At 32.2% G+C, this 14,634-nt stretch overlaps 1 protein-coding gene across 1 annotated transcript; it reads right to left on the bottom strand.

The window, feature by feature from the left end:
- Nucleotides 1-12,104: 12,104 nt before the first annotated feature.
- LOC145087112 (nudix hydrolase 18, mitochondrial-like) lies at nt 12,105-13,827 on the bottom strand. Its single transcript, XM_079025013.1, has 5 exons — nt 13,570-13,827; nt 13,197-13,314; nt 13,022-13,105; nt 12,772-12,900; nt 12,105-12,688 (listed from the first exon to the last, which is right to left on the bottom strand). Exons 1-5 carry the CDS (start codon nt 13,641-13,643, stop codon nt 12,572-12,574), a joined length of 522 nt encoding a protein of 173 aa, XP_078881139.1. The 5' UTR covers nt 13,644-13,827; the 3' UTR covers nt 12,105-12,571.
- Between the last annotated feature and the right edge of the window lie 807 nt (nt 13,828-14,634).

Genomic DNA, 14,634 nt, shown 5'->3' with positions numbered 1-14,634 from the left:
CCTAATTGACCTAAAAACCTAACCATTTGACTAATTGGCACACAATTGGGTTGGAAACCCTAATTAGGGTTTAGAAACCCCTAATATTGGATTTGTTAGCTTGGATTTGTCGGGCCCACGTTTTGGACCATTGGATTGATGTTATGACTTATGCACGATCTCATTGTATGTTTGACCTAGTAGGGTAATGGACTTGATGGATTAAGTCCTTAATGGGTTAAGTAAGAACACTTAACCCTAATCGTCATTTTATGTGAAAACCCTAGTTTTGCTTAAGCCTTGAGTTGGGCCTTCCTGTTGGGCTTTGGTGATTGGGCTATTGATGGGCCATGCAAGAATAAGTATATAGACTAGAATGTTTGAATTAGGCTTTAGGATAAGTCCCACTGGAAAGGATTGGGCTCAATTTGGAAAATTGGGCCATAGGTGGGCCATAATTGGGCATTGATGATTATGAGATATTAGACCATCGGAATGTCAAATGTTTGGACTAGGATAAATGGTTGGGCCATAAGATAAGTCCATGTAGAGGTTTGGGCCCAATTCGGAAAATTGGGCCATATGTTGGGCCTTGGTTCATTGATTGGTTTTTGGGATTTCCGAGTGAGTGTTTGGACCAAGTTAGTTTAAGGGTAAAATAGACTTTTTACCCCAAGTATGGACTTATGGTTATGTATTGGAACCCAATTATTAATTGGGTGTTGTTTTGGTGTTGACAGTTTAGGGATCTATCAACCCAAGTATTGGAACCCAATCTGCAATAGTATTCATGACCATCAGGTCTTTACGTTGTAACTTATGTATCGATATTGATTATGACATTCTTAGGGTTTTAACTTTTTGGAAACAAACATTTATAATCAAAATGATCTTTTGTACTAGGATGTTTCTGCAAAAATAAATAAATGATTTTAAAAGCATATAGAAAAGTTTTAATTGGTCCTGAAAATTAGAGGATGTCACAATATTATATGTTTATTTATGTTCATATATGTTCAGTTATGTTTGTTTATCTTTGATCGTTTATGTTCGTTTAGCATGTTCATGAACATAAACGAACGAAAATTTGTTAAACGAACTAACATGAACAATGTAATTTTGTTAAACAAACGAACATGAACAAGAAAACACGTTCGTTTATCTGTTCGTGTTCGTTCATTTGTTCGGTTAACTTAAACGAACGAACATGAGCAAACACATGTTCGTGTTCATTCGGTTCGTTTACAGCCGTATGTGAGAGTACTTTCTCTTTTGTGCTTAATAGACAGTGGTGGATTCAGGATCAATGTAAAGGGGTATCCCCAATAAGTAAAGGGGTATCCCGACAAAAAAAAAAATTGTGTAATACACAATAAGAAAAAAAAATTCCGGAAAAAATTAAACTACTAAAATTTTTTTGAGGGGTATCCCGGGCTACCCCGGGATATATAGTAGATCCGCCTATGGTCTCTTATCCCTTACCCTTAGTAACCTTCTATTGAACCATCTGAATTGCTTATTCTTCCCTCTTAGCTACGAAACCAGAGAGAAAATGACTGAAAAAGAAGTGAGGTCGGCTAGGGTTTTAGTGAGGAAGAAACACTTCAAGCTGATCACCGCAACTACAGTACTATTGAAATTTTTTTGAAGGATATTTCGGGCTACCCCGGGCTCCAAAGTGGATCTGCCCCTGTTAATAGATATTCCTTTAGACTACTAATTAATTCAAGCTTCCATTGATTTTCTTTCCTATAGTAAGTTTTATATCTGTTTCATTTATGTTATTATTTCATACATTATTTTTGACGGTACTTTTTCTAAATACTTTATTCTCTATTTTGTTTCGAACCTTAAATCGACTTGTACTTGCTAAATCTAGAAAAAGAAGTTATAAAATATAGTAACTTTAATATGATTAAGGTGAATTTATAATTACACTTAATTTTGTTTCTAGACACTATTATAGTCACATCACCTTTTTTGGGTTAGTTATGCAATTTTATCAGGTAGTGATTTTTAAACCTTATCCTTATTGTTTAAAAAGTCATTACTGATTCATAATTCGTTAATTCATTTACTTTATTGTAAAAGATAGCAACTTTGTTTTGGAATCTCGTGTAAGTTTTAAAAATTTAACGATGATCCTTTAGCTAGCAGACGAAATTGGAATTTTCTGTTCTGTAATGTCTAGTCTCATATATCAAAAGGTACCTTAGTGTTCCATAACCAAATGAAGTAAACCAGACCAAACAAACAAATATGGAAACTAAATGAATCGAAATTGTCAACCAAATATTTATCAAACGGAGAAGACGTGGAGATGTTTATTCAATCGAGAATGTAGAACAAGTGATTGCAAAACACCAAACCAAAAACAACATGTTGCTATGATGTCTTTGGTATATAAATGTAACCACTTAACTAAGTATTTAGAAGACAGCTGAAGTAGGTTAATACATAAGGAGACAATTGAAGTTTGTCAAAAAGATTCTTAAAAAAGAAAAAAGAAGGTTACCCAACTATAGAAATATCAACGAATCAGTTAACTCTTTGACGACCAAAAATTTTATTTTTATGTTTTAATCAAGATTAAATTTAGCCAAGGATATTTTTGTTATTTTCCCACAATTTGTACAAATCATACCGATTTAATTTTTGGGCGACCTTTTTTAGATCTTTGACAAACTTTGATGACCTAATCGTATGATAATCATATATCTATGGAATGTCCAAAAAAACATGTAAAATGAAACAAACAAAGTAGGCACAATAGATAAATACTTCACTTTGCTGCCATATTTTTTAAAATTACCTTATCTAAAAAGAATGATCAATGTTGTAGTTATATTTTCATACCTATCCACTACAGTTATCTTCATTCTGCTTCAACTAAGTTAGCTTGATATGAAGAATCAAATTGGTTGAAATTGTTAGCCTATTATTGTATAGTTTGTTTTTTTTATTTACCGGAAATCTATAGAAAAGTTTCAATATTTTGGTTCAGTTCGTGAAAAGTCTTAAATTTTATTTTTTCAAAAAAAATTCAATTACCAGATAAAAAATTTAAATAAGTCTTTTTTTATAGGTAAATTAATTTTTACCTGGTTACCTCCAAAAAATTCTTATTATTTTATGAACAAATCTCTTATATCTTAATCTTAATCCTAATAAAAGACTCCTAAACTATCACATGTCATTTTTCTAAACCCATTCACATGTCATTCTCATATGCTCCCTAAATTTCTATTTCCCGCTCATTTTCACCCTCTCTATGGATCAATAATATGATATCACGATAAATCAGCTAAGAAATTTGAATTTCATTTATGTTAGGCATGCAAAAAATCAAGAATCCTAATTTCTAATTGTTCCGCTTATCACAAATGTATATGAAGGTTACTGTGCAAACAAATTCAAACAAAGCTAGAGTAACGTTTTCCTCTACTCTTCAATCTTTATCTCCTCCATTTCTATATATCTCCCCAACCAAGGGTTTTTAGTTTCATTTTTAATCCTTCCGCACGCTTCCTCCTTCCTTGCATGTACCTTTTGCCTCCTACATGATTCGTTACCTGTTGCTCAAACAACACCCTGTCGATTGATTTTAGGGTTCATCAAAAGCCTTGTATCACTTCTCATTTGGTTCTTTTTTTCATTTTTTTATTTATTCTTTTGCAACAGTCATTTGTGTTTTTCAAGAAACCGATGGATATGTAGTGATAAGTTCTATGATGGTTTTGAAGTCACCCTCAATCCCACATAAACTTGATTTAAGAAGGTAAGAATGTCAAGGTTATTAAAGTTCTTTAATTATTGTTTACTTTTTTTGGTTTAGTTTGCTCAAAATAAAGTCAGAAAACATAAATGTGATCTTTCTCTACAGTCTTTATGTGTGTACGTGTGTTTTTTGCTATAAAAACTCCATTTGTTCTTCCTCTGTATCTCATAAAACATTAATTTAATTTCCCTATTATTCATTCTTTTTATTTTCGTTCTAGAAAATCAGGAGTTTAATTGTGCAATTCCATTAGAAGATGCGTTCAAACTTATCTCCCCTTTATTCACTCTATCATAAAAATGGAAAGTAGCAAATACATCCCATGAAATCAGGCAGTGCGATTATCTTTGTATATTCCCTCAATTTTACTGAGATTCTTAATCTTGCTATTTATATTGTGCCATTCGATACCCATAAATTTTAACCAAACTTTTTTTTTGTTCTCTGTGCATAGACTTAAAGGTTTTCCCATGGAATTGGAGTCGTTAAACCATAACTTATATGTGCAATGGAAAGATCATAGTGGGTATACTTTTTTTCTCAATTATATTCAAGGACGGATCTAGTATGTTGCCAACGGTGGCATCGGCAACACCTAGTTTTTCCCGACGAAGTGCAAAAATTTTCGATTTTTTTTCTTTTTTCTACTATAAAATGTGCCACCGGCAATACCTACTATGGGTCGGCAACACCTATTACGGACCGACAACACCTACTACAGAATCTTGCGTCCGTCTCTGATTATATTGTTTTTATATTCATAATGGTTTGTGGGTTCTTATTATTATTATTTTGAAATTGAATCTCTTTATGATGTTTTATAATTAGCATAATAAAGATTGGCGTATGTGAAAGTAGCCTAGCAAACTTTGTACACCAGGTGCTCGATGTAATGCTACCCACTAATTCTGTGTATTTTTATTGCTTATTATAGATCTATAAGTGATCTTTAGAAGACAAATTTCATCTTTGCTCTCTAGTTGACACTTACACTATATCTGCAATTTAAACAATGATGCCATATATACATAAATATGTTATTTCTTTCATGCACATTGGTTTTCTTTCATTATTTTTGCTAATTGATTTGAATTTTAATTAGATTTCACAATATGAGATTTATGCCCGGGCAACCACTACTTGTATCACTAAATAAAGATCATGATAATAATTTGTTCCACTATAAGCCTGGTAATATAACACGAGTTCAGAGTTTACCTTTAACATTTTACACTATTTTTGTGTATTTAGTAATCTACAAAATCCTTATAACCTTATGCTTTTTGTTCAAAACCAAAAGACAACAATGTTTATCTTATTAAGTACGATGCATATGAAACAAAAAATAGGTTCTTGGAGAACATGTATTTTGATCCAAAACTCACAATAAGAATCTTCATTTTCAAAAGGCTAAGAATGTTTAGCCTGTTGGTTAATCATTAGAGAACAAGGTATTCTATTCAAGTGATAATTACTTAACTAACAAGATAAATTAGTTAAACTATCAATAATTAACCCATGTATGTTTTTTTTATCTATTTGATTTTATGTTTTCAACATGACTTGGTTTTAAATATAATTTATATATAATAATTTTAAATATATTGATCGTGATTTCTACAGGTTATAACATAGTATATATATATATATATATATATATATATATATATATATATATATATATTACTTCAGCTCTTTTTCCCTTTTACTAAAAATCTGAAAATTTCTTGTTTGACATTATGAATAGGAATAAACGTCATTAAACTCTTTAAAACTAAGGATCAAAATCCTCTACAACCAATTATTTACCACAAAATAATGATGTTAGCATCATTTTGAACTCATCATTGTTCATATAATCTATTTTCCATACAAATTTATGTTATAAGTATTATAAAATATTCAAATTATGTGTTGAAAAACTTATTACAATCTACCTAAAAGTAAATTAAAAGAAAATAAACTATTATGTTCATATAAAAAACCATTGATTAATGATAAACCAATCAATACAATATTATGTTAGGTAAGTCTTTACGGATTCTAGAGAAAAATATGAGTTTTATCCTTAAATCTTAAGCATGTATGAACAATTCTTACATGGATGAATTACTTCACATGTCAATAAATTTAAATTTTGGAGCTTTATGACACCAAGACCGTAAGAAATGCAGGGTTTGTTCTTTTATAGATTCACTTCTATGATCACTTTTGGTTTGATACATGAATACATAAAATGAAGTTGTTTAAGATTTAAGGATAAAAATCATATTCTTCTCTAGAATTCTATAATCTCATCTAACCTACTATTGTATTGATTGGTTTGTCATTAGTCAATGGTTTACTATAATATGAACATAACATATGGTTTTCTTTTTAACCTACTTTTAGATAGATTTTAATAAGATGTTCAACATATAATTTGAATATTTTATAATACTTCTAACATAAGTTTGTGTGGGAAATAGATTATATGAAAAATGATGAGTTCAAAATGATACTAACATCATTATTATGTGGTAAATAATTGGTTATAAAAGACTTTGATCCTTAGTTTTATAGAGCTTAATGACGCTTATTCCTATTCTTAATTTTAATGAATTAATTTCTAGATTTTTAGTGAAACCGGTAACAGAGTGCAAGTAAAAAAATTAGGATTTTTCATAAATTGGATCAAATAATGAAACTTTTTTGCAAGTAGCCGGGTAAAAAAATATTTTTACCGGTAAAAATGGCTGATTTGATTTTTTTTATCCGTAAATAGGACTATTTTATTAACAAAATAAAATTTAAGATTTTTTTATAAACTGCACCAAAATATTGATACTTTTCTAAGATTTCTCTTGTATCAAATAATATAGGGTTCACTTTGTAAAACTTTGTGTCTATACATTAATATCGCATGTAATTCCCAACGGTTATGTCACATATGTTTACCAACTGATCGTAGAAGATCAATAATGTGACCTTTGTAGAATATATGGACACAACATAGACACATCTTTCAAAATGTATGGACCACATAAAGACAGAGAAAGAAAAAAATGTCAAATCTTAATATATAGAGTATTGGACAAAGCTATGGCTCAAGCGGCTTCTGAATTAACATAGTTGTAGTTGCTGGAAAAAATAATCGTTCCTGACTTAACACACGTCACTTTACATTATAACAAGTTAACAACCAACCATCTCTCATATTACAAGAAACCAATTTTTCATGAACATACTAAACTCATTGTCATTCATCTTCATTTTACAAGAGAAAGTTATATAAGTCTCATTCTATTAACAAGTAAGAAAGAAGTAGAAATGTTACCACTAACTAATTTCTAACCACTGTAAACTATAAATAACTAACTGGAATATTTAATACATTCATCTAGTTTTTTACCTACAAGATCTAAACTAGGTATAATGTTATCACCAAAATCTTATTGCTTCTCAATTTGATCAGCAGTTACCTTTATATATAGATAGATCAGTAGCATATATAGAGTAGTTTTTCAGTTCAATGAAATATTGTAAATTCTCTCTCTATTTCCTTTTCAATATCTTTCTTATTCAAAGAAGGTTAAATTTCAAAGTTCAGCGAGTAAAACAAAGTGGTATTTCTGAAAATAAAAGTATAATCAACATTAGAATATCTTAACTCTTTCAAACGGTTATTTAAACACAATACTAGATGACAAGCGTTTTAACGTATAAGGCTGATCTGGAAGAAATGAATGAACGGCCATAAATATCGGTAGAAAGTAAATGGCAGTCGATCATGTTATCATGGACGACCAGTTCCTATCAAGGACGACTGTGGTAATTGGTTATTATGACCTCATATTTTGTAGAGTCGGCCCCTACCACCCCACCATGCATCCTTGGCCAAATAATATTTTTCCATTTGTTTATTAATTGTGATGTTTGGTTTTGAAACAAGTTTATCTATATATGTGTGTAATAAGAAATGCTAATATCACATATTCTAGAACCATAGACTTTATTTTATGATTAAAATATCAAGTTGTCATGTCAACTTGATCATCTCTTAGACATTATAGTATTATTCTTTGATTATGCAACCGTTGTTCTAGAAAATGCTAAACATAAGAGACAATCAAAACGATTTTTTAGTGTTGAATACAAAATTAAAGAAACGTCATTTAGGCATGGTCGCATAGAGAAACAAATTTGTCTTAGATTTAATATTATGTTTCAATATACTTTTGTATTTGATCGTGTAGGTCTTAGAAAACAATAATATGTTTGTTTTTTTTAAGAAAAGGCTACATGACCTTTTATTTATTTGGCCGGGCAAACATCAAAATAAAATATTGTTTTTTTTTATAAGACCGTAGATACAAAATTGTCTCCATGACCTCTTTTTCTAGAAGACAAAAAAGTAGTTTTTGATTTAAAAAAAATATATTTTAGATTCTAAGTTCTAACATTAATCTGATGTTTATTTTCCATGTCACTAACTTTGATGACATCGCTGTCGCCGACACCACCACCACCACTACCTTTGCCACCATCTCCAACGCCATCGCCACCACCACCACCTCGGTCGCCAACACTACCTCCATCGCCACCGCCTGCACCATGATGTTTCCACCTTCGCCACCACCGCACCTGCAACCGTCTTTTACTATCATCTAGAAATCAATATGGTTAATAGGTGTATGCATATCTGGTTTGTTTATTTAGTATAATCAATGATCAATATAGTTTAGTATCATTTATGCAACCTATAGACTTTAAAAATCAAACAACCATTTTTTACATACTATAGACTTTTGATCCGCATCTTCAGATGTGGAAAAAGACTACAAACATTTTACCTATTCCAAAGAAAACAACATATAATTGACCCACACTAGTGAAGCTTGAACGACCCCTGGTGGGATGGTCCTAATGATGTCGGGGTTGTTGTGAGGTGCATCGGCTATGAATGGGTTGCTGTTGGAGCTGACAACAATAAAAAAAAAACATGCAACAATGTTGGTGATTTTGATCATCAATGTTATTTAAGTGTAATGAGATTACTTTGTGTTGACCAAAAATGATCTTGATAAATATTAAACAAGAAAGGAAAGTGTGGAGTACACACTTGTTTAAGTTTGATCAAGTTTCAAAGTACACTGTCATTTAGGGGCGAAGCCCCTGAACGAACGGGGGTCCGGGGGCAGCGCCCCTGGGAGCGGGGTCCAAGGGGCGGCAGCCCCTGGCGGGGTCCAAGGAGCATAGCCCCTGGCTGGGATCGAGCTGCCAGGTCAGCGCGAAATTTTTTTTATATAGGGTATGTTACTATATTAAAAATGCATCAGAAAATTGATTTTTCAGATAATTGACCATTGGTTTGACCCTTATCCATATATCCGTTTTATGACAGTTTTTATGGTTTTATGACAGTTAAAAACTGTCATATGACAGTTTTCAGACATAGATATTAAAGTTGGTTTTGGTCTCATTTTCTGGTACATACGAAAATATCATCAAACATTCTCGGTTCTTGTCTCTCTGAGTCTTATCCAATTGAAGATTTGGGAGTACCACCAAATACTTCGATTTGAAAGTGATAATCACAATTCTCATAATTTCCAAGCCTTTTTACACCCAAATTTCTAACAAACAATACGACCGGGGAGAAAGAGAGATGATAACTATAGAAAGAAAATGTACATGGCAGTTTGAGATCATGGAGGTGAGAAGATGAGATCTAGAAACATTGGCTATAACGGGGTTTGTTGAGATCATGATGTGTAAACCTTAGAGAGAAAGAAAATGGTGATGTTATGGAGATTTTTGTCAAAAACACACTTGGAAAGTGTAACGAAAATGACTACTAAAGTAACATCTATTGTATATGAAGATATGTATATGAGATTTGACACAAAAAAAGAGAAACATTTTATCTACAAGCTTGCTAAATCCAGTGAGATACGAAAAGGACTTAGAAAATGCAAGGCATATTAAGGATGACAACTATCAAGTTCTAGTGAAATATGAAGATAGTAACATGAAATGAGTTAGTTACTTCTAATTTACTTTAACCAAACTACTTCATTGATGAAAGACATGATTATAGAAGGTATTGAAAGACACTGCTAAACTTATTTTAAGTGTTCCAACATGAAGATTGAATGTGAGGAAGTATAGAGGCAATTAAGGAGAATATGGAAGGAAATCCGATGGTCCAAACCAAATCCCTATCACTATGTGGATGTGCTTGGTCAGGAGGGAGCGTGGTAACTGACGAACCTCTTCGACATTATCTTAAAGTCAAACGAGATGTTAGTGGAGTTGATATATAGTATTGTAATACATATTATAAGAACAAATGAGGTAGTAGCGACAACTATAAAGGTGTTAAACTACTTGGTCATACCATGAAACATTGTCAGGAATTGTTGGAGGCTATGTTAAAGTGTGAAACAACAAAATATTAAAAAACAACAATTCATTTTCATGCCTAGAGGTCAATGACTCTTCGCATCCATGTCTTATAGAGAAATATTAATAAAGAATATAAGATCTCCACGTGGTGTTTTTTAACCCGGAGAGACCTGGAGAGACGCATTATAGCGTACAACGAGACACCATCTAGAGTACCTCGAAAGTTGGAAGGGTATCATGGAGTTATGTTAGGACTATACCTGATATGTATTGTTGGTCTACTACCTAAAATTGTATTGTTGTTGATGACCCATTAACTTTTTTTTTTTTTTTTTTTTTTTTTTTGTGGAAATTGGGTTACATCAAGGATAAGCATTTAGCCTTTACATATTCACTTTAATTATGAATGAGATTTCTCATGCGATTCGCAGAGGGATACTAGCACAGATTGTGAACGGGTTTTCTCCTGTGATTATAGGAGTGGTATTAGGGTTTTTTTTTTTTTTTTTTTTTTTTTTTTTTTTTTTTTTTCCTGATGACATTGTTTTGATAGAAAAGACTATGATTGAGCTAAATATTAGGTTAGAACCCTAGAATGCATCATTAGATGAAAAGTGACTACATATTAGCACAATCAAGACAAATTATCTATGGTGAAATTTCAATGATGAAGCGAAAATGGTTAATTACATTAAATTTGTATTTATGACTGATTTCTACACCAAAAGGAAAGTTTCAAGCGCCTAGGATCTATGATCCATAAGGAGGGGTGTTGATAACGTTACCTACTGCATAAAGGGCGACATGCATAAAGTGGAGGGAAGCCACATGAGTTCTATGTGACATAAATGTCTTGTTGAAACTTACAAGGAAAGTTATACAAAGTGTTTTTTAAGGTTGGATTTGTTGTGTGTATATAAATGTTGGTTGGTTATGAAGAGCATGGGAGGAAGATGAAAGTCGCGGAAATGAGAATGTTGTGATGGTCATGTAGTATAGATAGAATTTCATAAAACACAATTAGAAATTCGTTAAGAGTAGCTTCGATCGTCGAGAATTTGATAGAAAGAATATTATGTTGGTTCATACATGTTTATAATCGACAACTGGTGACTGCAATTAGAATGGAGGATTTGATCACTACCGATGGTACAAAGCATGATATGACACCCGAGAATTAAGCAATTAAGCCAAAAGATTGCATAGCGTTAAACTTAAAATGAGTTTTATCTTACCAAGGACATGCATCATATGTGAAACTAAAGTGCAAGGACTTAGAATCAAGATGGTAAATAAATATACCGGTAGTCTACTCATTAGCGGACCTATGTAGTGCCCGGGGGTCCTGGCTACTACTCCAATTCAACCCTTTTTATTTATTTAGTTATTTGTATTAGGTGCAACATCTTCCAAATATGAATGTCCCTATTTTTTTTAGTGCCACTACTATTCAAAATTTTTTAGTGCCACTACTATTCAAATATTTTAAATGTCACTACTTTTTTTTTTAGTGCCCACCCCTATTCAAATATTTTGCATCCGTGTCCACCAATGAGTCTACTTATTGAGATATTGGCTTCATTTCCACTTTTTGTGATTGTTTAATTATTTACGTCTTATTATTTCCGTCTTACACGCATTTACAAGAATAGGATAACAAACACAAAATCACTACTTTAATCATTAATGCATATAATCATATCATATGATTTCCTGCTCAAACGAATCAAGCCTCTTTCAATAACGACAATGAAACTCATAATTATGTCTTAAAGAAAACTTGAACTAACAATTGTCAAGCCATCTAAATTCATTGATAACATAAGTTCATATACATGGCTAACACAACTAACCCTACTTAGTTGTGCTTAATTTCTTGGAAACCTTGATTTTACAATAAGAACCAACCTACATACATCCACAGGAAACAACCAAGAAAACAATACAACATGACAACTAATTGTCTAATTCCATTTGCCATTGAAGGAACCTTTCAATTGATGATGAACCATGGTGTACACACCCATGTAAAAAAAATTCAACTGAGCAATTCCATTCCAGGGTAACAAGAATTCCCGAAAAAAGAAAAGGTTCGGAACAGTGGATTCCGTCTTGTGTCCAAGCAATTCCCGCGACTTGTGTCCCATAAAACCATAACCTCACCGGTGGCTTCAAGGCTATGAAAAAAAGGAAGAATTGAAACACAAGTTGTGGGAATTACACATTCCATTCCTGGCTTTTGATTATTTGTTTCATCTTCTTCGGTTTCTTGAACTGCAAGTGCTTGTGATTATAACCAAAAGCTTTTTCACCTTCGATTAAGTCCATCTTTTGATCAAAAAGTGCAATCTTTAATCTTTAATCACTTTAAAGCACTTCATCTTCAATTATCTTTCTATTTACAAATTATAAGTCAGGGTGCTTTAATCAATAACTCAAATCCTCCATCTTGAGTGGAGTTGACTTGAGTCTTGTCACTAGCATGTCTAGTGCTTCTTTCATCCAAACATATGGGCATTGTTCTTTAACTTTAGATACACTCACCTATATAATAATTAAGAGATTTGTTAGCTAAAGCTTTTGTAATTGAATCAAAAGTTGAAATCTTTTTGAGTTTTAAAACATACCCAATATCTTTGGCGTATGTCTTTCTCAGGCCATAGATCGAGTTGTTCCTTCACAAGTAAAGGGAACATGTGCCCTTCATACAATGCATCATTGCCTTTGCTCTTGAAGCACCATTTACCCAATTCACTCTACAAGAAATTCAAAAGAAGAAGATTGATTTTAAGTTGCTTGATCATTGAGGGGTTATTGACTTATTTTATGTATTTTGATACATTATTGACATGAGAAATTATGAAGAAAAGAACAAACCTCAACAGTTCCTAATACTCCAGCTTCTTCCATTGTTTCTCTTCGGGCAGCATCTTGGATCGATTCATCCAATTCCCAACCTCCCTGTTAAAGAGTTGACCATTTGTTAGTGATATGTAATTCGAGAAGAAAGATTCATATGAAAAGAATTTAAGATCGAAAATTAATAATTTACCTTAGGGAACAACACTCCTTTGCCTTTTCTTTGAGTACTTATCACAAGCACCTCGAGTGCATCTTCTATATTCTTGCTTGATGCTTTCATACCACCTTTCAATCTGTAAGGTATGCATCTGCACAACGTTTACCACATAAATTATTAGAAAATAATTTCCGTTATTGAAAAACAAGTAACAAATTTGTTAAAGGAGATTAAGATCAGCACTCCGGATTTCAAACAACTTGGGTTATAACGTAAAAATCCCCAAAATTGATGTTTCACCCGATTATGAAATTAGGTAAAACCCATCTCGAATTATAAATGTTTTGATCCACCCATAACAGATAACCTAAATTGAAGACGAATAGATTCAAGAACAGAGACTAACCCAACAACAATACGTTGACCTTTGTTGTAACGCTGCAACTGCCGACCACTGCGAGCAACCAATATACCCACCATCTTTTTTTTTTTCAAATTCTTCTTGGAAATCAAAAGATCTAAACACAACGCGATGCCAGAGAACAAAAACTGAATTAAAAATCTCTGTTGAAGCACTAAAATAAGATCTTAGTTAGTTGAGATTGAAGTTGAAGAAATGAGAGAGCTAGAGGAACCCATATATAGATCAGGCACACTTTGTGTCACGGAAGAGAGGTCGAAGGAGGGGCCACATATGGGACCTTGATGCTTATTTTGTAAAAGGGTAAAAATGGAAATAATATTAAATGTGATGCTGACTGACACGAGCCAGTGTATATTTACCGGCTTACCTAATGTTTCCAGCTCAGCATTACCGGCTTCCCATTTATCATAATACTATACTAGAGATAATGACAAAATTGCCCTTGTAAGATAGTTGTCAACTTCTAGTTAACTTTTAGTTAACCGGCTTGCATGAACCAAATGTTGTCTCTTAATCAAAAATTATGTATCTCAAATATTGTCTCTATTGTTAACTATTCATCTTTTCATGATTGCTTTATAAGTTTATAGAATTTTATTGCATTTTAGTTTGTATAAGTCTATAGTAATATTTAACATTATACATAACTCTACGCCCTTGCATTATAATGTTTTTTTAATATCTAATGTTGGTACTTATATTCTTCGTATCATAATGTTTTTGTGTAGCACATGGTGCAAAGGAGGATTTATAATTGGCAGTTGACATGGTTTGTCATTTGAAGAGTGTATTATGAGGTTCATGTACTAGTACACATAAGTTTATGGAAATAGTGGTGTATTCATATTTAGAATAGAAATGTGAAGATATTGGGTTGACTTCACTTTCGTGCTTCTTGGTTGAAACTTGATAAATGCTAATTTGGTTTTTTTTGATGATTTTGGTTTTTATTTGGGAACTTTGTAACTCTAAGAATTAAGAAAATGATGTTGGTCCTTGTGATATACATTGTTACAACTCTTTCACCTTTGTCTTATCAAAGCAAAG

This window comes from Lactuca serriola, chromosome 2, assembly GCF_051521515.1.
Source record: "Lactuca serriola cultivar US96UC23 chromosome 2, Lser_US96UC23_V15, whole genome shotgun sequence".
Lineage (NCBI taxonomy): Eukaryota > Viridiplantae > Streptophyta > Magnoliopsida > Asterales > Asteraceae > Lactuca > Lactuca serriola.
This window is presented reverse-complemented; position numbering and strand designations above follow the sequence as displayed.

Excerpts from the sequence above, each read along its gene's own strand:
- LOC145087112 (XM_079025013.1), bottom strand. The coding sequence starts at position 13,643 with ATGGTGGGTATATTGGTTGCTCGCAGTGGTCGGCAGTTGCAGCGTTAC. Across the intron at positions 13,315-13,569 it reads GGTCAACGTATTGTTGTTGG|ATGCATACCTTACAGATTGA; the intron begins GTTAGTCTCTGT and ends AACGTTGTGCAG. Across the intron at positions 12,901-13,021 it reads GAGTATTAGGAACTGTTGAG|AGTGAATTGGGTAAATGGTG; the intron begins GTTTGTTCTTTT and ends AATTTCTTGTAG.